This window comes from Perca fluviatilis, chromosome 5 (assembly GCF_010015445.1).
Source record: "Perca fluviatilis chromosome 5, GENO_Pfluv_1.0, whole genome shotgun sequence".
In the NCBI taxonomy this organism is placed as follows: domain Eukaryota; kingdom Metazoa; phylum Chordata; class Actinopteri; order Perciformes; family Percidae; genus Perca; species Perca fluviatilis.
Window position 1 is genome coordinate 23031131 of NC_053116.1, and position 22294 is coordinate 23053424.

General features: G+C 40.4%; 2 protein-coding genes across 2 annotated transcripts; one reads left to right on the plus strand and one right to left on the minus strand.

Moving 5' to 3' along the window:
* Positions 1–165: 165 nt before the first annotated feature.
* ngrn (neugrin, neurite outgrowth associated) lies at positions 166–1974 on the plus strand. Its single transcript, XM_039799925.1, has 3 exons — positions 166–642; positions 745–855; positions 974–1974. The coding sequence occupies exons 1-3, from the start codon at positions 395–397 to the stop codon at positions 1560–1562; spliced, it is 948 nt and encodes a 315-aa protein (XP_039655859.1). The 5' UTR covers positions 166–394; the 3' UTR covers positions 1563–1974.
* sort1b (sortilin 1b) lies at positions 1785–22103 on the minus strand. Its single transcript, XM_039799924.1, has 20 exons — positions 21484–22103; positions 18000–18059; positions 16632–16705; positions 16439–16535; positions 16189–16350; positions 15742–15815; positions 14823–14872; positions 14345–14472; positions 13045–13189; positions 12647–12802; positions 12075–12181; positions 11726–11828; positions 11455–11626; positions 11077–11267; positions 10754–10943; positions 9669–9785; positions 8891–8999; positions 8661–8773; positions 8401–8530; positions 1785–4008 (listed from the first exon to the last, which is right to left on the minus strand). The coding sequence occupies exons 1-20, from the start codon at positions 21754–21756 to the stop codon at positions 3994–3996; spliced, it is 2466 nt and encodes an 821-aa protein (XP_039655858.1). The 5' UTR covers positions 21757–22103; the 3' UTR covers positions 1785–3993.
* Positions 22104–22294: the final 191 nt, after the last annotated feature.

The window sequence follows — 22294 nt, forward strand, 5'->3', positions numbered from 1 at the left end:
TGAGTAGATACAATACAAATGTTGTCAATGTACAAGAAAGAATTATGTAAGCAAAAAATAACAAAAAAAAACAAACAAAAAAGGGGGAATTACTTAACATTACCGGAAGAAACATACAGGGAGTGACATGGATGCGGGACATGCCTTCGCCATCCTAGGAAAACCGCACCGTCTATGAGTCATGTTTGCGGAAGTACATCCACGAGTTTCAGAAATTGAGTTAGGCTTAGTGAGCATAACAAGCAGGGTCTGAACAAGGTCTGTCAGTAAACAGTTTGACTATTGCACGTGCGTCAATGCCCGGTAACTTGTGTCTGACTGTGTGTGAACTTCCTCTTTGGCAAAAGAAGTTCATGATATAGGCTCAAAAAGAGAGGGCACACTGTCTGTGAGCATGGCCCGATCTCTGCAAGTCCTCTCCCTCCTCTCCAGGCTTGGTGATCTGTCATTGATGCCCTCAGTTTCTATTAACAGCTGTCGATTTGCGAGCAGAGGAGCCAGCAATGCACGGATGGGACAGAGCCATGTGCACAGAGACAGAGTATCAAACAGTGCTCCAAGATACAGCGATGAAATGCCTGATGATGAACTTGGACTGAAGGATGCAGAGGAGGTAGAAGATAAGCTCCAGGCCTTGGTTGAGTAAGAGTCAACATTATTCTAGTGTATACAATTATGTACAATGCTTTGTGTGTGCTGTCTTTACCATCTATGTAAAAATAAGCCACCTTCCATGTTTTTCAGTGAGGCAAGAAAGGGGCAGAAGAATGTGAAATATCATATACTGAGAAGGCAGATGACTACACCAGGAGCTCCACAGAGGAAGCTTACCTGGGATGCTATTAAGCAGATCAGGTAAATAGCTTTGTTATCTCAATTAGCTTTGTTATCTCAATTTAACCACTCACCCATGAAATAGCTTTTCCTGTCTTCAAGATAATTGCATAATTGAGGCTTAAATTGTTACTTTCAGATATCTGAAGCAAGAGCAGCCAGATGAGTGGACAGTAGATCGTCTGGCTGAGGGCTACTCGGTCACCCCTGATGTCATCCTAAGAGTCCTCAGGAGCAAGTTTGTCCCCGCTCCTGATAGAAAAGTCCAGCAGGATGCTAAAGTAATGGCTGGACAGGGTCAGCGGGTGCTGCCTGCAGGTGTTGGGACAAGGGAGGCCCAGCTGAAGCTGCCTGGTAACCACACCCCAGCCATACTCCTATCTGGAAGTAGTGAAGGTACAGTGGTGCCTGTGGCTGACAAGACTTTGATGCTTCGAGAGGAAGGCTCTGGATTACTGGCTCAGAGTTCTGCCCCCGTTACTCTTCTGCCCACACACTTCAGAGCTGGTATTAGTACAGATGTCCATGTGACAAGGTCAAAAGAAGAGGACCGCACTTATAACACAAATCCTACAGAGGAGGAAAAAGAGGACGAGGAGAGCTGGGATGGACGGCTGTTGACAGACGAAGAACTTGAAGAGTTTATGGAAATGGAAAAGCCTCACCCTGTTGTGCAAGTTGGTAATGACTTCTTTGATGCAGAGGGCAACTTTTTGTATAGAATCTGAAGACTTCCTGTGTTGAACTGTTGGCTAACCCTGTGTGATGTTCAGGTTGTTATAACACCGTGACTTTCTGAACAGATTATTACTGACACAAATGAAACTTTAGTTAAATAGTATCTCAACCTGCTTGCAGCAGCGATCCTACAACCATAATGTGTTTTGGTAACTGATCCCTTTTGTAAAAACTTTTTACAGTGCTGTAAAATATGAATCGGGTGACAAAAATAGAGGAACATTAATTTATTTGCAAACCCAAAGAAAATTGTCTGAAATATACATTAGAAACATAGCAGATACAAAGATGTAACCTTGTATATTTACAGAACCATCACAATTTATTCATTTTTACAGCAGTTTTAAACTGTAAGAAAAATGTGTTACCTTCACTTAATGCAATAAACCATCATAAAAGAAATTGCGACGTGTCTTCCAGTGTATAGCTGCTACATAATAACCCTGTATCCACTTTTTCATAGTTTCACTCAAAATGATATATCATGCCAAGTCATGAAAGAGAGAATAACCAAGTTATTGTAGGCTATTTTCTTTTCAAAGCTCTGTCGATTGGGGGGGGGGCAGTTCAATGGGAGCTCGTATGAAACACACGTCTGTCACTGCTCAAGGATTCAGCTTAGGCAACAAGTGCAACTTCGGGGTGTCACTGACATACTGGATGGAACTGGTTACACATCAGCTGGTATAAATAATCAGTACATAGATGCTGGCCACACATTGGGAGAGCCTCGCATCATATCCTCACACCAGGCACTTACATAACCACATCCAATTTACTGCACTCTGAACCTGCAAATCACGAATAAATAAAAACCTGTATGAAAGCAATGTATTTAACACAAGACAGAAATAATTGTGCAACAAATGCTTAAAAGAGGGGGAAAAAAACCTGGTAAGACAGCATGATAGAGCGGACAGATCTGTTGAGAGGCTTTGGCCAATCCAGTTTAACTTCAAACAGTTAACAGCAGTATCAAGATGATTAAAGAGAAATAACAGCAGTTCACTGTGAAATGAGATCCTTTCAAAAACCAAAAACAGCCCAACAACCGTGTCGGTTAACTCTAATAGGCTTCAGTGTTAATTATGCTACAGTTACATGATTCAATTGTTTTTACTTATTGCTTCTATGCTTCTATCGCCAAATCACATCAATGTACTCAGTTATCTGAATTTGATGTAAAAATATCTGTAGATATTTACTATTAAACCATTATTATTATTATTTCAGAACATCTTCAAACCACAATTTGTTACACAAGTTTAAAAGTTCATTAGTACAAAAACTGCTCAAATGGTTATAAACACAACTTGTATTAGACTACAGTGATTATTACAGTCTTATCACGTTAATCTTTAGGTCACATTTAGGAAAAATGTAGAACTACAAACTCTAAGCTTACAAAGGACATTGTGCTTTAGGCAGTTAAAACTGCAGACCTACATTTTGGAACAAATCCTGTCTTGAAACAGACACACTTTACCACCTTATACATTGATGCGTAAAATGTTTCACGCAATGACATTTCCATCCATAAAACAGAGAAACTGGATACATGTGAGATGTTGTGCCAATAGGATTACTTAACTTGCATTGACAACATAATGAATCTAAATATTGTTATTGCTATCAAAACTAATGTATATGGACACTTACGTCTTATTACTTCAACCGTGGTTCTAAATGCCACAGAGTCAAAGTATTCTGGATTGTATTCCAAATATTTACAACAGGGGATTTCACAAATCAGGAGGCTGAAAACCTCACATTTACATTCTCTTGGCCGTCTGGGGCACACATTTTGACCAACAAATATTTTGTTAAAAAGTAGGGAAGTGGTTTGGGAGAGTTAGAAACCAGCTACCAACAGCAATCTTTATCAACACCAACCAAATTGATACCACGTCAAAAAATGACAAAGAAAAACAGGTTTATGTACAAGTGCATGAAAAAAAAAGGACACAGATCTTCAACAGAAGTGAGAAGTATTTCACCCCCAGGTGATGGGAGAGGCAGGACCCGTAATGCAATGGTGGTGGATTTATACAACTAGCTTGGCTTCAGAACCCATTACTCTGCCTCTGTCAGCAGTTCAAATGACTGCATCAGTACTTTGTTTCCTAAATTAAATAAGTTGGAGATTCAAACTCAATCAACATAATTAATAACTGAAGCACAACACTACAACCCCTCCTACCTCCTCTTCAACTGTGGCATTAGTCACAGGAAGCCTCCGTACATTCATTATACTTCATAGATGACAGCAGAGTGATGCAGACTCTTCTTTTGGTAGCGGAGGCCAAACCTCATACTAGAAGGTGAAAGGAAGAAGGAGCTGGAGACAAAAGAGTTAAAAGGAGCAGCGGCCGGCCACAGGGTGAACTGGAAACCTGCTGCTCAGTTGCACGACAGGTTGTGCTATTCGAGCAGGTCCTGTGTAAAGACAAGAAAATAGAAATAAAGCCAGAACCAACACAGGTGAGCAAACAAGAAACCATTCTGTTAGGTTTACTGATGTGCCTAACTCGGTTACTCAGGTGGCAACAACATAAAACCATGCTCTGATATAAGCTACAATGCCCTGACTCACCCTTACATTGGACGATTACTGTTGTATTCAAACAGTTTCACTTTTGTTGAAAAGTTATATGAGACAGAAATTTGGAGTGTAAAGCTGCAATGTAGGACGTTTCCCCCCTCCAGGAGTCTTGATTCTGACTGATGTCCAGGGCGATGTATCAGCTACGTTAGCTTATCAGAGCTATTTTGGTATCAGTGGATATGTCGACTGCTAAATAACCACAAATTGCAGTACAGAAATGTCAGAAGATGTGTTAGGTTATTTAGAAACAGTGTAATTACTTTGTCCACCAGAGGGGACTGAAAGGTTTTTCCACTGTAACCATTGGTCACATTAAAGCGTAACTCTCGCCAAAATGCAACCTTTTTGTGAATGTACCCAAGTCAAACTTTCGTTTAAAAGCATATTTAGGACGGAATCGCCACTTTTAAGATTTACCGTATTTTCGGTCAAATGGCCTTTTGAATGGGAGTGCTAGGGGCACTTTTATGCTAGCCTCAAAATAGCTATTTTTAAAACACTAAGAAGGCTCGACACAACATTAAACTTTGCTCGAAGTATCACCAGGGGCTCTACACCTTAACGAAACTATTGACAACGTTGTTTGTGTACCCAGAGTTTACTAAAAAAGGCTTTGAACAACGCATCGTAGCTCTTGTTGTTTCCAGCAGCCAGTGTTGTGCCTGAACGCGTTCATATTTTGGGCGAACGTGAACTGAACGTACTTTATTACTGCCTGATGAACGTTACTGTGAACTCGTTCATTCTGGTGTCTGTGAACGGCACGCTCTCTCAGTTTAACTTCGTTCAATAGGGTGCCAGATTTCTATAGAGCCTTCCAGGCGAAAACCCGGCTAAAACACACCGTAAACAGGCCTTAAGATGTAGCGGAAAAAACACCCAATATGGCAACACCAGCCACCAGTGTCGCACCGCTGCATGCGTGATCAAAACCAAAAGCAGCATGGAGGCAACGAAGCAGCAAGGAGGCGTCGTATGATCATTTAAACCAGTTTTATGACAAGGTCGTGAAAATGTGAAAAATCTTACATTTCTGTGCAAATTTTGCCTGCCAGCTTTCAAAAAGAAAATCCACACTTCAGTCACATCCACAGCAAACCTGAAATGGCACATTGAACTGATTGGATATGAAGATGAAATGTGAAGCATAGTTTCTGTGTTAAAACTGATAAAATAATTGCGGTCTGTGGTTCTATATGGGCTGTGGCAATAATTTTGAAAAATAATAGCTCGCAGCAACATATGGAAAAAAAGAACTATGAACTACAGTAGTTCATTTTTGGAACTGTGAACTTAGTTTAAAATTTTGAAGTATGAACTGAACTAGTTCATTTTCAAATTTGTGAACTGAACTTTGAACTAGTTCATGTAGAAAGTGAACTTTCCCAACACTGCCGGCCGCAGCCATTTTGTCAGTCAAAAACAATCGATTTCCGAATGCAACATAACAGGGAGGAGAGTAAAAATGGAAAGCTCCTAAAGCTTAGTTCCATATAAATGCACAGATTATTTCTTGTTTTGTCGTTCTTGAAAAACAATATTGAACTTGTAGTTGAAAAAGGAGCGTCATATGGAGTCTGTTCATTCGCATTCGGATATTGACTCGTTTTGATTGCCGAGGTGGTAGCGGCCGGAAACAACAAGAGCTACGGTGAGTTGTTCAAAATCTTTTTTAGTAAACTCTGGGTACACAAACAATGTTGTCAATGCTTTCGTTAAGGTGTAGAGCCCCTGGTGATACTTCGAGCAAAGTTCAATGTTGTCGAGCCTTATTAGGGTTTTAAAAATTGCTATTTTGAGGCTAGCATAAAAGTGCCCCTAGCACTCCCATTCAAAAGGCCATTTGACCGAAAAACGAAAATACGGTAAATTTTAAAAGCGGTGATTCCGTCTGCATTTTGGCGAGAGTTACGCTTTAAGAGAATGGATATCAGCTAATATCAGATATCATTGTATCATATTCTATTATGTTGCAGTCATCCCTTCTACACCTTGACTACTTATATAGGACACATTCGTCAATCACAGCAGGTGGTGGGACTGTACATTAGAAGTGCACTGCGGGACATCATGGCTTCGTCACTGTAGTGTCCTTAATGTTTAATAGGTTGAGAAATTAAGCCCTAACATGCAAAGGTTTTCTTTCTTCATCAATAAACCCAAGAAAAAACACAGTTTCTAGGGTTGATTTAGCAATTATTCTCTGTTGTTGTTAACAACAGTAATTCAAGATATTTGTCTTCAGCATCAAGGTGTGTTTTAGACTATTGGGGTCTGGTTTGGTTCTTTATTTTTTAAAGATTATTTTTGGGGCTTTCATGGCCTTTATTGACAGGACAGCTTGAAGACAAGAAGGGAGAGAGAGAGGCGGGACGACATGCACCAAAAGGCCGCAGGTTGGATTCAAACCCATGGCCGCTGCCAAGGACTCAGCCCTGGTGGGGCGCACACTCTAATGGGTGAGCTAGAGGTCGCCCCATGGTTTTGTTGTTTACTGTGTCTAACTACTTTTCTACATGACATCAAGCAAGCAGCAAGCTTTGAAGATACACCACATACTATTTGTTCCACTGCTAAACAATGGCCCAGTCTTAGGGCGTTTTCACACATGAAAGTCCGAACCAAGGTCCGGACCAAGGTTCATGTTTTTGTTACATTGTATACATTTGATCCGGTAAGTTGTGGTTTCACACTGTAGTTTTGCAAGCGCACTAAAGATCTATACGTGACAAACCTACGTCCTGCCGTCATCACATACGTGAGCTACATCTCCAGATACTTATAACTGATTGGTTTGTTGAAGGGCTTCCTCGTCCTCTTGTATCCTCTCTTTGTGTTTTTCCAACTGACTGCTGCTCACCCTCTACTGCCGCGGCCCTTTTTGTTTTGTTGTGATGTTGAGAAGCAAGACACGGGAACTTTCTTTCTGGAGCATTTATTCAGAGACAAACTGAAACCTACGCTGTACATTTACCACTTAACAAATAAACTGCTGATGTATTCTCTGCTCTGATCAGTCCTTCCAGAAAAACACGGAGTTCTTTTGTGATTGTTGTGGGCAAAAATCCTTGATTATGCGGCACGTTTTCTTAAAAAATGCGATGGAATATGCGGGATATTTATGCAATTTTATGCGATGAAATTACGGGAAGTGGCAAAAACTGCGGTTTGATGAAAAAGTGATTCCCCCAACACCTTGCTTTTTTTCCAAAAATGGTTTACAGATATAGTCATTGCAATAAGTAAACAAATAAGATACAAAAATATATACAAAAAATATAATATTAAAGTAAAAATAAAATAGTCTAAACAGAGGGAAATAAAAGATACAAAAGAGACAGACTTTCAAAAATCGTTAATAATATAGACAGCAGGAGCACTTCAACAAAGACTTGATTTGAGTAGACATCAGATATTAAGATAGGTTACTTATTGGATACCAACTTAAGAGACACAAAGTATATGTCAAATTCAACCTCCAACACCCTGCTTTACGATGATGTTCACGTCGCGTAATTACGTCACTTCATAACGTTCCCATGGCAACAGGGGAAAATGGCTGCTCTTGTGTGAAGTAAACGCAACATTTTTTCAACTTTCTGCTAAGATATATGTGACTTTTTTGCAACGAAAATGCGGGGATTATGAAATCATGCAAGCACCGCATATTTTGCGCAGAAATCGACAATTTATGCGGCGGAAGTGCGGCATATTTGAAAAAATGCGGCCCCCGCATGGATATGCGGACTTTGGCTGATTATGCATTGAATTATGCGATTGCATAATCGCGTTTTTCTGGAGGGACTGTCTGATAGCCGACAGCTTTCTTCTCTGAGCGCATTCACCGTCACTCTCTCTCACTAAGCACCTTAAAAGGAGCTTCCCCGGTCTTGTAACACAAGGAGAGCCTGCCAGAGCTTCTTGTATTTGGTCCGAAAGTCCGAACCATCCAAAAAATGCTTTCACACTATAAACGAACCGGACCATGGTTCAGTTGGATCCGGACCGAGACCACCTCTTTTTATCGGACCAAAATTTGGTCTTTTGATCTGGACCGCGGTCCGGGGGAGGTTTCACACCTGTAATTTTGGTTCGGATCAAACTAAAAAGTCCGGAAGTCCGGACCAAACGAGGTATGTGTGAAAACGCCCTTAGAAGAAAAACCTGGTACCCATGTGTCTATCTTAGCCCAAGTATGAGTGAGGAAAAGGTATCCACTGTACCTCATCTGAGTCGTCGTGAAACTCTATCTTGCCATTTTGAGTGTGGTTGGTCTCCAGCGGGTCGTCCATCCCATCAACAGCATTTTCCTCGATATGCTGCTGCAGCACCGAGTATCTGTGAACCAAGAACCTGTCGGACACATTCAAAATACTGTCAGTGTACTTAAAATCATCTGGAAAACACATTCAACACCTGGACATTTTCTCCTGTAGACGGGTTTTGGTTATGAACTGGACTATTTGTGGAAAGACACACTAACCTGCCACCACAGACATATTTCTTGATGAAGACAACTCCGGCTGCAATTATCAGCAGCATGATGACGATGACCGTTATCACAATGGGTACAGACTTGGAGGAGCGACTGTCTATCTGTAAAAAACAACAGCAGACAACAATAGTAGGTAAAAGTGGATATACTGTAGGCAAACATACAGCACGGATACATCTATATTCATAACATTTTCCAGAAGCGACAGAGGTACTGACCAGAAGTTCAGGGCCCACCAGGTCACTCACACACCTCTTACTGAGGTCTATCTCTTTACGCTCGGGCATCTTTCCTCCCTCACATTTATCTCCAGGGATTTTCCTATAGCTGTGGACCAAAGGCACATCACGAGTTTATGACAGTTAGTTGGAGGTTTGCAACTGACTTAAAAAAAATAAAAAATAAATAAAAAACTGTATACTTGGTTTGTTCAAATGCGAATCAGTTTAAAACTGTTCATAGTTATCATACAAAGTCTTATATATTATTATGAAATTGTATTCATGATCACAATTACATACATATAAATTAAGCTGTAATGCTGCAACAGCCTACCCTCCCTATTGCACATAATGGTTTAACCGGATTTTCATAACCTTCTGTGTAACAATTACTCATTTACTATTATTAAGTCAGCCTGTGTGCAGTGCAGCAAACACGATTTACCAAAAATGTCCTTTGCTTTTACGGGCAGCATTGACTCTTCCTCATTGAAAACATGAGACTCACTTTCACCCCCATCTGCTATCTCTGACTGACTTCTGCATGACAATTACTTCCTCATCACTTGTATCCTCTGACAAACACCGAGAACTTCTCTGTCACTCTCTCTACCATAAAATGTGGCAGTGGTGTTGGCCTTGTACAATATATGTTTTACACAGTATCGGTTTTAATATTAATAATTAATACACAATTACAGAGAAGTTGAAGCCAATCAACAAGCAAATTGTGTGACATCGATGATCAAAGGAAAGGGTCAACACATTCACTTACCCACTGGTCTGAAGTTGCTCCTCTTTGCCGTGCAGACAGAACTCGAGCACTGTGCCTTTCAGGTCCGGCTGCTCCACACACTCCGAGCTGTTCTCTTGACGGTAGTATCCAAAATCACTGCAAAGGATCGGAAGATGCCAGGATGGTAAGCAAGGGTGGAAGAAATAACCTACTTTTACTCTAGTGCAGGGATCTTCAACAGGGGGTCCGGGACCCCCAGGGGGTCCTCAGAGTCACTCCTGGGGGGCCCCCAAATTATTGTTAATTTTTGAAAGTTGTTTTCAAAAATTAAAAAGTCTTAACATGATTTCAACATATTAGCAAATATAAATCCCCACTGACGGTAGGCTTACTGGCCAATAGGTAATGTAGTCTCTAAGGTTGCCATCCACAGATACAGTTCATCCTAAGGATTCACTGTGCCACATTTGTTTCACATTTTAGGGTTAAAAATTAAAACATGATTTATAAAATCATGCCAACAATTGTTAGGCTATTTAAATAGCTTAGTATTCTAGGCAAAACAGGTATCTATAAATGCTTTAGGCTGCCCTAAAAGTTATTGTAGGACCAGATTAATATGCAACTTCATTTTATACAATATATGTAGTAGGGGGTCCCTGATCCGTCTCTCTCTCAGTTAAGGGGTCCTTGGCTTAAAAAACATTGAAGACCCCTGCTGTAGTGTCTGTAAATGCACAATCGTTTGGCTCAGTACTTTCACAGTTCTCTTTTACTTGAAGGGAAAATCCTCTCCAGGAAACGTTTACACTGCTATTCAATACCAGTTTGGCATGTTCAATGTGGACTCTTCATCAAGTTGCTCTATTTAATGTTTTAAAGTGAATCCATTTTTTTTTTTTTTTTTTTTTTTTTTTAACACTGCCATCTCTGATTTTGAAGTTAATCACATTTGAAGGAGCTTCACAGAAAGGACCTTTACACCAGTAATTTTACTTTTAATAAAAAGCTATCACAAACAGTTAGCAGTACCTCTATCTAAGCAGGATATTTTGGTATAAGTGTAGCATATGCTGTATATAATTAGTATGTTGTATGGATTTGGGACACAAGGAATGTCTTACCACAGGAAGTCATCCAGGGTGCACGGACACGGGGTTGGCTGGGTGTTGACCTGATAATCTCGTCCGTTCCAGCAAACAGAGTCCTTCCTGAGACGCAGAAACTTCTCTTTGTAGCCCAGCATGCAGCCATCATTAGGGTCACTGATGTCATCAGAGTGGGCCAACCACTGCACATAGTCCTTGTCGTCACCTATGTACATCAATAGTCACTCTGTTTACAAATAATCTCAAACAGATTACCGAAAATTGACAAATCATCTTTACATTTACACAAATGCATTAACGTCAGTTTGTTGTATCAAACATATTCTCATGTCACTCACAGTCTCTGGTGAGAAGATCCCTGAAGTCAATGGTGATGGAGATCCAGTACTGGCTGAGCAGGGAGTCTCTGTAGCCCCAGACACTGACATTCATGGATCGAGCTCCCGGCTCTGATGCCAGCCCAGTAAAGTAGATGGGCTCTTTGGTGAAGGTGTAAGCACCCCAGCACTGTCCTTCATCAGTAGAAAATCTGTCAGGACATTGAAGCATAACCAAACATTAGCATAACCCCAATAAACTTTAAAGTAAAGCAATAACATGTGAGAGGGATTTGTATAGCATGCAATTTCAATTAAATTCAGATAACATATAAATCACAAAGAAAAACAGACTCCAAGCATCAGCAAATACAAACGCCTCCTCTGACTGTAACTCACTTGATCACATTGATAGGTTGAGTGGGGCTTTGCTCCACAGCAACCAGCAGCCCTCCAGAGTCCAAAATGGCATAGTAATGGGGCCCATCGAGGGCCTTCATCCAGGTGTACCCCCCATCATCAGACACATACACATCAGGCTTCATCACTGAGATGGCATCACCAACACTCCCTTATGAGATACACAGAAATGGTCAGATGGCAAAAAAATATGTAGTTTATTCAATTAAATAACTTCCAGTAAAACTTGGTATGAAAACTCTGAACTGACCATGAGCTAAGATGAGACCCACAGCATTTGGTTCAGTCAGAGGCAGCATGGGGACGTTCAGTTTCATAGCAATACTGTAGGCTGCGTGGATGTGGAGACTGCACTATAGACACAAACACAAGCAGCATTTGGTATCTGACTGTTTATAGTACAAACACTGTAAAAATCAGGGGAAAAATAACATGAAAAAGAACAAATACGGCCATGATAAATGCACCGTTTGGCCTTTTTGGCACTGCAATCCAAATTTAGGTTTATCAAAACTTAAGTAAGTACACGGTTTCCATCAAGACTGATCAACTTTCTATCTTTGTTCTTTTCTCCAGACACACCAGTTTCCTCTCCTTACCTTGTCTGGGTCTTTGGCTGTAGCATCACACTTGCTGTTGGCAGGTTTCCGCAGGGGAACCCATTCCCCTCCCTGATCAAAGGACACCACAGACTGCACAGAGTTATCTGGAACAACAAGACATCATATTTATAGGCAGTCTTAAGCATTTAGCTGTGTGTAAATAAAGCTTAGATTCAGTTTCCCCCGAAATTACAAGTAAGCTAGAGTAAGCCTTGGCAATAATCATGTAACCACAGAATGGTCATGTAGAAGAGTGGAGGTAAGAAAAAAAAGAGTAGTTTAAAATATAAGGAGAAAGACAGAGGAGATTTTTTTTAAAGAGAATAAAGTGAGCAGAAGACACGATGGAGTTAAGATTTAGCTGGTGATGTGGTATTTCTGGAGAAGTGTCAGTCAGCCGCATCAGAAAAACAGCAAATCTAACACTGAACAGCTAATTAAATATTTACTTAACACCCTCCCTCCGGTATGTAATGGAGAAGTTTTGTGTATGTTTTACTGAGGGGAATTTGAGTACAGGCATGTGTTGTTATTCCTTTAACAAAGCACAGGCACGTGAATAGAGCTACCTTCCGCCAGGACACTGGTGATGAAAACTCCTCGCAGGGAGGTGACGTTGGTGAAGTCTGTATCGCCATTCGTGGTGGTGTAAAGGTGGCGCTCCAATGACTTGGAGTACACAGTGCCTCGGTCATCCGACACATAAATGGTGCCAAATCCGGTATCTGTGGACGCAGAAAAGAAACAAATTAGCTCACACATACTGGAGAGAAAATTCAGATGCAGAGCTTCAGAAATGGTTACTTGAAATAATGAAATATTGGAGTTTATATGGTGAAAGTTCTCTACATGGCCAGAAGTACATGTAATTAAAAAAAATTGCATTCTCTACATAGGCAAACACACACTGTCCCCTACTCTTAAAATATTATTACTGCAAACAGCTGAGGTTTTTTTATGGACTGACCTCCTGGCTCGTCGACATGCATGAAGACCATTTCATCGTTCGCTCCCAGGATGGAGTAGAACTGCTCGTGACCAACAGGGGGCAGCTGGGCCATGTTCCACGTCTCACCCTGGTCCACTGACACATAGATCATCCTCAGAGTGCCCTGCAGAGAAAGAGGTGGGAAAAAAGAAAAACAGGGAGAATGACCGAAAGAAAGAGGAAATAATGAGAAAAAGAGCAGTTTGGAGGGTAAGAACCTATTGCAAATTAACTTACATTTATAAAACCAGGCAAAAGAAAAGAAACAATATGTGTCATGAGCACTATGTATTTTGAGTGTAACAATATCCACATGAGCTCGCCTTGGAGCGCACGTATAGCAAACTATTCGTATGTGCTGAGTCTAACCATTTAAGGTAATTTGGTCAGTTGTTGTTTTCTATGAACATTTCCCCATCAGTTAATTAATTGAAAAGGAGTCCACCAATTTATCTTGCACTCCTATTACATTGTCAGACTCCCTATGGACAGTTTAAAAAAAAAAAAGTATAAAAATAGATGCAGCAGAACCAACGATAACATCTTTTCTATTGCACAATTTTTTCTTCCTTGTCAAAAACTGGAGCCTACATTACCCACAATGCAATTCAACCACAGACACTTTGGCTGGAGATTTAGGTGTGTTGTGCTAGAAGTGGCTAATGTAGCCTCGAGCCGCTAGCCTCAAGCAGAGATGAGGAGCGGTCTACAGAGGTCTGGTGAGATCCCTTCTTTTTGGCTCCACAGCCCTGATTTTTTTACTAGAAGTGTTACTTGTAGTCTTCAGCCCAACTGACGCTGACTCAACTGACATCCCTTTAGGCAATTTAGCAGATTTTGTGCAGCTCCTTTAGAGCCAAAAAAGGCTTTATACAACTTTTTTCACATATGCAGAAGTATGCCCCATGACGTGGAATCTATTTTTAAATAAAAAAAATATATTTTTTGTATTATTGAGAGATAGATATATATATATATATATATATATATATATATATATATATATATATATATATATATATATATATATATATATATCTCTATCTCTCAATAATACAAAAAATATTTTTCTAATACTTGATTTGAAATTCCCCGTCATGAAAACGATCTAGAGGTTCAGCACGACATATCTCACTTCACCAGAGCCAACTGTATTTCAAATTGAAGACTGAAGCTTTTACTTACAAACATAAAAGGTCTAAACAATTACTATTTTCCCCTCTGGATGCCTGATCATGTTTCTGTATCTGCTAGTGATATGCACATATTGTATACTGACCTTGCCTGTCATTACAGAGGCAAAGAGGAAGCGTCCACCCAGGCCGAAGGAGTAGATCTTATTGGCGACAGTCTTAATGGTTTTACCGTAGTCTGTCGACCTCTTCAGTTCCAGCATTCCTCGATCAGCTAAAAACAAAATTTAGACAAAATTATGAAAATGTACAAGTGAAACTAATAGTTACATATAGCATTTACAAGGAATATGAGACTAAATGATAAAAAAAAAAAAATCTTGATACCATTTGTCATTAAAATTTGTATTCATAATCCAATTCAAATCTAGAAATTCAATGGAAAACAGAGGTCTCAATAAAAACATGTAGACGCTTATCTTTGAAACTGTTTTGAACGTTTTAAAGACATTGTAATAAATGTGCTGCTCGTCAGTAATCTACATGTAGGCACCAGTGACTGTAAAAAGACACAGAAAAGTTACACATGCTACATTTTCATTTTTGGTTAAAGGGATCACTTACTGCAGGATCCGTTGTGGTTGGCTGTAAAGAAGATGGTATTTTTCCTCCCCCTAGAATCAGAGTGAAAAGTATATATATATATTTATTTTTATTTTTATTATTATTATTATTATTATTATTATTCATTCATCCTCCATCTATTCCCATAATGGGTTTTGCTTCATTGTGAAAGTAAGCATCACATGACATGGCCTATCAAATGAAACCAGCATACAGCCAAGCCCTTTCTAAATATTTACTGTCTTGTGAGTGGTGTGCTTTGTCTTCAGAAAACTCCTGCCCCAGATTAAAATGACCCATTTGCCTGTTCAGATCAATGTCTTTGTCATAGTAATGAAAGAAAGACTGTTTTTTATACATACAGTTCTCTCAGGTACAGTGAACTTGAAAACACAGCCTAAAAGATATTTAGAGCTGCTAAGGTTACTAAGTGATACATACCAGGAAGTGCCTCTAAAATCACAAGAGTGTGGCGAGGGCTTGGTCAAGACAGAGCTATGCAAACAGCCACTGACTGCACTGCAATGCAGTTTTACTGCTTATTTTACCAAGGTAGAGCAACAAAAAAAGTCTATGTAAGAAAATCTAGGGACATGTTTGTTTAAGGTTATTAAAGGATGTTACATATTAAACCGAATAACACCAAAACAGTAAAGAGAGAGGTAGAACTCCAGTGTCTTCAACTACCTGTAATAATTAGCTTGTTGGAGGAATGAAGTCTAGAAAACAGACGACTAACAGATACCATATCACTTCTTCAAATCTTTACTGCACGCCAGACCAATAAGAATGGCGTTTTTACACTCCTCCCTAATCTCCAAGAACAGAAGTATTTCCCTGAGACACAGACACTTGGGGTTATTGAATATCATTACTGTTTGTTCACCAAGCACCCGACAAAGTTTGTTTGGTCTCTTACCATTTCACAAGACACACCGTGTCGTGGATCTTTTTCCAGTTGCTGCCAAAATCTTCAGACAGCCACAGTTCATACTGACGACCAAAAAAAAGATTGATTAAATGATGAACTCGTGGTTCAACTGCAATGAAGCCACTGTTTACACAGGTCACACAGAACTTTGTATACTGGAGCTGCCCATAAACACCATAGCCATGTTAATATACAGTATGTACTCTGTGCAAACAAATGATTTACCTAAGAGTCTTAAGCTTAAGAGTTTTACAACAGGGCATGAAAAAAGTAGTTAAGCCTCTTAAATTACTGACAGATTTACTAATTACTAATCTGAGATACCCACACACAGAACAGTACTGGATCTTTCAAGTTTATATAGACAAGCTAACTTACATCCAAACTGGTTACTTTCCAAACAAAATCTTTAGCTCTGTTACATTCACTACTTACGCTGTTGCTGAGGACCAGCAGCACATTGGAATTGTCAGGATTGTATGTGATCTGCATCAGGGGGTTAAAGGGCAGGTCCCGCGGGGTGAATGTCTTTCCAAAGTCATCGGAGACAAAGATCCGAGACCCATGACCTCCAGACACCTCTCCTGTCAGGATCACCTACAAGCCAGAGTCCAAAATTCACTGATGAAACCGTACAAGATGATGAAGGTTCTTTACAGCAGGCAGACATTACAGAATTACTTACTTTCCCAGAGTTCCCGATAGCAATGCCAAACTCTGATCTGATGAAGGTGTTGTTGATGAGGTTGGTCACATCCTCGAATGTCTTCCCGTAGTTTTCACTGGCAGACAAATTACAGTAGTTGCAGCCGAATTAAATGCAAATTAAATACAAACTATGGTGTTTTTTTGCTAACAGGTGAGATCATAAGACTTACCTTCGATAGAGTTTGGACTGCCCGAGTCTTATCATGAAGAAGGGCACCTGAAAAGTTGTCAAAGCCAGGATGACCTGCCAAGAAAAGAAGGTTCAGCTTAAAAAGGTCCCATGGCATGAAAATTTCACTTTATGAGGTTTAACATTAATATGAGTTCCCCCAGCCTGCCTATGGTCCCCCAGTGGCTAGAAATGGTGATAGGTGTAAACCGAGCCCTGGATATGCTGCTCTGCCTTTGAGAAAATGAAAGCTCAGGCTGATCTGGAATCTTGCTCCTTATGAGGTCATAAGGACCAAGGTTACCTCCCCTTTCTCTGCTTTGCCCGTCCAGAGAATTTGGCCCGCTCATGAGAAAGAGAGAGACATCATGGCTTTCAAACGAGCAAAGTGGCAGTTGGTCAAGGCCCCACCCCCACCCTCTACCTTGCCCTCCCTCTCTCCTCCTCAATAGCATTTAAAGCTACAGACACAGAAATGGCACATCCAAAAGCCTGTTTTACAGTTCTGCGGAGGCTCCACGCAGAGCTTTCGGCATAGCCTACGCAAGTGGCCTGATGTTTATACCTGTGCACTGGTGTGTGCGTCCAGCCGGTGTGTGTGTGTGTGTGTGTGTGTGTGTGTGTGTGTGTGTGTGTGTGTGTGTGTGTGTGTGTGTGTGTGTGTGTGTGTGTGTGTGTGTGTGTGTGTTTGAGCGAGGGAGAAGTGAGAGAGTGACGGTAATTAGCTTTGGAGCAAGTACTGACTCTAGAGTCATAGTGAGAGAAACAAAGTATCTCCCCTGTTCTTTCTGACCACGGTGGGAATTCTGTAGCAGGAAAAGTTAACCTTCTGCTTGATTTCATGTTGTTTATGGAGAAAGAGAACCAGGAAATGAGTCGGGGGGGAAATAAAACGCTACCAAGCCACGGCCGAGCGACGTGTGGTTACATTTTTCGAGAGGTGCACGTCAGGCTACGGCGTAGACACAGAGGGGTCTGCGGGGGTACGCCGTTGATTCTACGCACAACCATAAAACGGCCTTGAGGAAAGCTCATTGTGGGACTGGCTCTAGTGGCTGTAATTCTGCACCATGGCTGAATTTCGGGAAAGAGACTTCAGATATAGTATTAGGGGACCACTAAGGCCTATATAAAAGCATCCAAAAAGCAGCATGTCATAGGACCTTTAAGGAAAGTGGAGCATAGAACATGTATTAATGTGAATGAGACCCTGATGTGAGGGAACTCATTATGTAATCTACAAGATTCTTTGCAGGCAGACTACCCTGTCACTTTCATGCAGTTCACTGAATAATCCAGCCAAGTTTGTCCTACTAATGTCACAAAGGAACAACACTGTATGAGAGAAAAGTGAGCAAATAACACTCACCCCTGTTCCATCTCCAACCCAGGCCAGCGACACTGATCCACTCAGGTCACTGAAGGTATGCTGAGAAAAGATTTAAAATACATTAAATATAAACCTATTAATAATCACAACACCAGTTGAGCAGAATTACTAATAGCTGTGTAAATGCTACTAAATTAAGAGGAGTTTGAGGCTAGTGTGCAAGAAGGGATGAAGTATAATGTTGCCTCCAGACTGTATTTTTGCTTTGACTGGCACCATGTTTCCTCTCACCATGTGGTCAAGCAAGTATATAGGCTAGATGAACTGTAAAAAGTGAAGCACCACTTCTCAGACCCGACAAGCATTTCAGAAAGCAGAAGGCTTCAAGCCAATTGCTCTTAACTCTCATACTTCTGAATGCAGCTACTGAATACCACCTTAAAAACTGAGGTCAAAAAGGAGGTCAGACTTTCACTCTGAGTAGTTTTGTGTGAATCCCATCAATTTAGCAGTGTGGCTCTAACAAAAAAATGTTTTTGCTTTCATTATCAGAGAGTCCAGCTCCCTGATACAAAAGTTGATTCCTGAAAAACCATTCAGTGGCCCCTTGTTTTTCAACCATGTGAAAATAAAGCAAACTGTCTAAGGCAGGTCTCTATCAGCAGCTCCAGTACCGATGGGACCTGCAACTGTAACCTTGAGGGGAATGACAAAGCTGAGCCTCAAGGAATTCTGTCAACTTTAGATTACCAGGGCCAAGTATACAAAGATTGCAATGCAAAGTTGATCACATGGCAATGAGGAGCTAGGCAAATAAGCAGCACAGGAATCTGTGGAGGTCAGCCTCCTGTTTGTTTTGAGGAGAGGATTGCATAGTTAAGCTGCAATAATTTGGATGAGTTTACTTCCTGGGTAAAGTCTCTGCTAAAACAGTAAACTCAATTACACATCTGGTGAGACCAAATTTAGCCTACTCTCCTATCCAGGATTTAAGTGCAAGTAAAAACAAAACACTGTAGGCTCTCTGTATCCTAACAGACTACCTGGGGGCTGTTTCACAAAAGCAGAATTTATAAATCCAGGATAACTGATAAAGCGAGGCTTGACCTAGTCTAGTCTGTGCAGCCTGGCTTGGTGCGTTTCACGAAGGCCAAGCCAGGCCTAGGAGGAGCGACTAGGTCGAGCCAGGCTTAAGTATTTCGGATAGATACGCGTTCACAGCTTTCCTTAACAGACTACAAGGTTGATAACAGATTTACTGGTGCTAAAATGGAGAATACGCATTGTTCATACTTTATACAGCGTGAGCAGCATCTTCTTGTGGAAGTATGATAACGTGAAACACATTATTTGTAAAAAATAAAAAAAAATAAAAAAGAGAAAGAAACACGGGCGCAGCGAGAGAAAGCGTGGCAGATGATCGCAGACTGAGTGAATGCATATGTAGCCTAAATATATACATTAACTGACCACTGCTCTGAATTCAAATCATACCATTCTACTAGGCTACTAATCATTTGCACAAATTAACCGTTGTACTCTTTGCCTTAAAAATAATCAGAAGATAATGTTACTCAGGAAATTTACCATGAAGATCCATTTTCTACAACTCTAGAATATGATGCGTAAATAAATTGTTTCGCCCTCTCTCTCATGGGCTAAAATATAAATTTCCTAAGTCATATTAACTTCCCCTGCTCACTTTTAATTAATAAGTGTACAACTGTTCGTTTTTGCAAATGATAAGTGACATATTGAATGGTTTCAGTTAAGAGCAGTAGTTTGTAAATGTATACTTTTAGACTATCATTCAGTCAGTCCGCTATTATCTGCCACGCTTTTCATGTGTTTTTTTTTTATAGAGGACGAGTTTCCTTCTTTACATATTATATCCTTTGCTCCAGCGTATATATGGACATATAAAAGAAAGACATTGAAGAAATTGGACTCTAAAATCTAGAAACTATAAAGATAATTAAGTGAAAAATATAATGCACACTGTAAACACGAATAGTATATTCATCAGTTATCGTTTCCCCGCGGCAAAATTATAAAGGGCAAAATCAGTGTGTTGTATCGCTCTCTATTGTTAGTATACACAATATAATTATTTTAAACTAAAATAATTTTGGTTGTTTGATTTACAATTAGGATAGCGTATTTATTGGTTTCATATTGCTTCCCTTCGTATTAATAGACCTAGTTTAAAACCCGTTGGACAAAACAAATTGTGTGCTAAGAAATCCAGTTTATTGAATCCTTTATTGTTAAAGTATACCAAAAAAAAAGTATCAACTAAAATAATTTAAGGTGCATTGGTCCACCATAGAAACACACATGTACAGCACTTTATATATTGCCCTTAGTAGTAACAGACTTCATTTAAAAACACATTTGGCAACTTTATCACCCTTTTAACTATCTCAACAACTGCCATAATATATTCACCAAACTTCTAACAACAATATGAACAGCAGTCTTCATACAGCAATATAACAGTGACAATGACTGTCACATTAATAATTATTAAAAATAATGTGCAAAACTTTAAATAATAACAGTACTTAAATGAACAGCAATATGCACATGTTGTATTTTAATGCAGGCTGATAACAATAGGGTAAAAGCACTGCTAAGTGAACAGAAAAGGCTTCAGGATTAATAAATCCTGGCTGTTAGCGTGGTCAGGAGCAGGCTAGCTGTACAGAATACATCTCCATTGTAGGTTAGGTGCCTCTGCTTTTGTGAAACAGAGTCCAGGTTAAATTGAGCCAGGATAACTGGGAAATCCCAGCTTAATACCTTATCTTGGTTTTGTGAAATAGCCCTCTGCTTGCTAACTGCTTTCACTACCACACAAACACAGCTTTTAATTACAAAATAACTAACACACAGCCAGTCACATGGATCCCACTGGGCCAATTTCCCTGTCAACATTCAGGCAGATTCAAGCAGTGGGATCCTCAAACAGGCCTACAGAATACAGCTACTGCATCCTTGAGACGAAGAAGAACATATAGGTCAAGGCCATTAGTGGAGCATTTGAGAGGTTGAACCAGTCTGGTAGTACTTCAGTGGAGCCTATGTAGCTTTTAAAGCATGAGGAAAATAGGCGGTGTTAGCAAACTGTTTCACAGCACCAAATGGTAAAAAAAAAAATATATATATATATATATATATATATATAGTTTCACTGGTAGCAAACAGAAAAGGCAAGATGGTAGTCACTTTAATGGCTGTTTGAGGTTGGGGAAATGTGTAGGGAAAGGCATGACAGACTCATGTTTTTTTTGTTTTACAGCAGGGAAATAAATCTACAGTGCAATAGGCCTATCTACTAACGGTTATCCCGGGCTCTAGGGCTTACAGATGAATGAAAAACAGCCCATCAGTAGCTAGGTTTCTGAGGACACTGGGTAGCTGATTAGGCCTATTCTCGTGCACCTGGTTAGCACCTGCGCATCATAGGCTCTTTTAATTGTCAGACGTGCGAAGAGTAACAGGACCTTAGCTGGTAACTTACACTGTGGGTGTTGTCTGCTAACTTGGTGTCAGATCCTTGAAGAGCTTCGCAGGAGTCGCCTTGCTCGGTGCTACTTCGTTTTATCTTGTGACCTGGTGATGCAGCGAGCCAGGCAGGCAGAGACCTCTTTACGATGTTCGCAGCTCTCTTGCCAATGTTTGAATTCTTCAAAAACAACGAATGTCCGAAGGGTTTGGATCCCTGCTGAACATCTAAACCGGCTGTGAAAGTGGAAACCGATAACAGCAGGACACAGTGCAGCAAAAGTCCCATCCTCGTTGCAGGTGTCTGGCAAATAAAACAAAACAAAGACGAAAATTACCACCTCAAAACCAGTCTTTGTTTATCTTGGTCTTGTCTAAAAATTGAAGGTCGCTACAGCTCTGCCGTGGATGACATCAACAAAACAGTAGTCCTCCTGACAGCGATTATTTCGGGCTTTGAAAACACGGAGCGCCCTCAAAGCTCCGACTTTCCCCTGCACAGCAGCAGAAAAATGATCAAAACCGAAAAAACAATGGCAATTTTGCTAAACTGACTGGAGTATTTAACACAAATTATTGCACTGCAACTACCTAGCCAACATGATACAGTGAAACGATCGCACAAATTGTGTCTGCGAGTCGTAACGCCCTATGCAGAGAGGAGCCGCTGTGATTGGCTGAGCTTCTATTCTTGTCCACCTATCCGCTGTTTTGATTGGATCAATTCTGAGAAGGCAGTGTCAAACAGAGGAGCTGCACAATTAGCTGTCAAATATAGGTTGAGCAATACTATCATGTAACTCCATCCAGCCACTTCATTTAAAGCT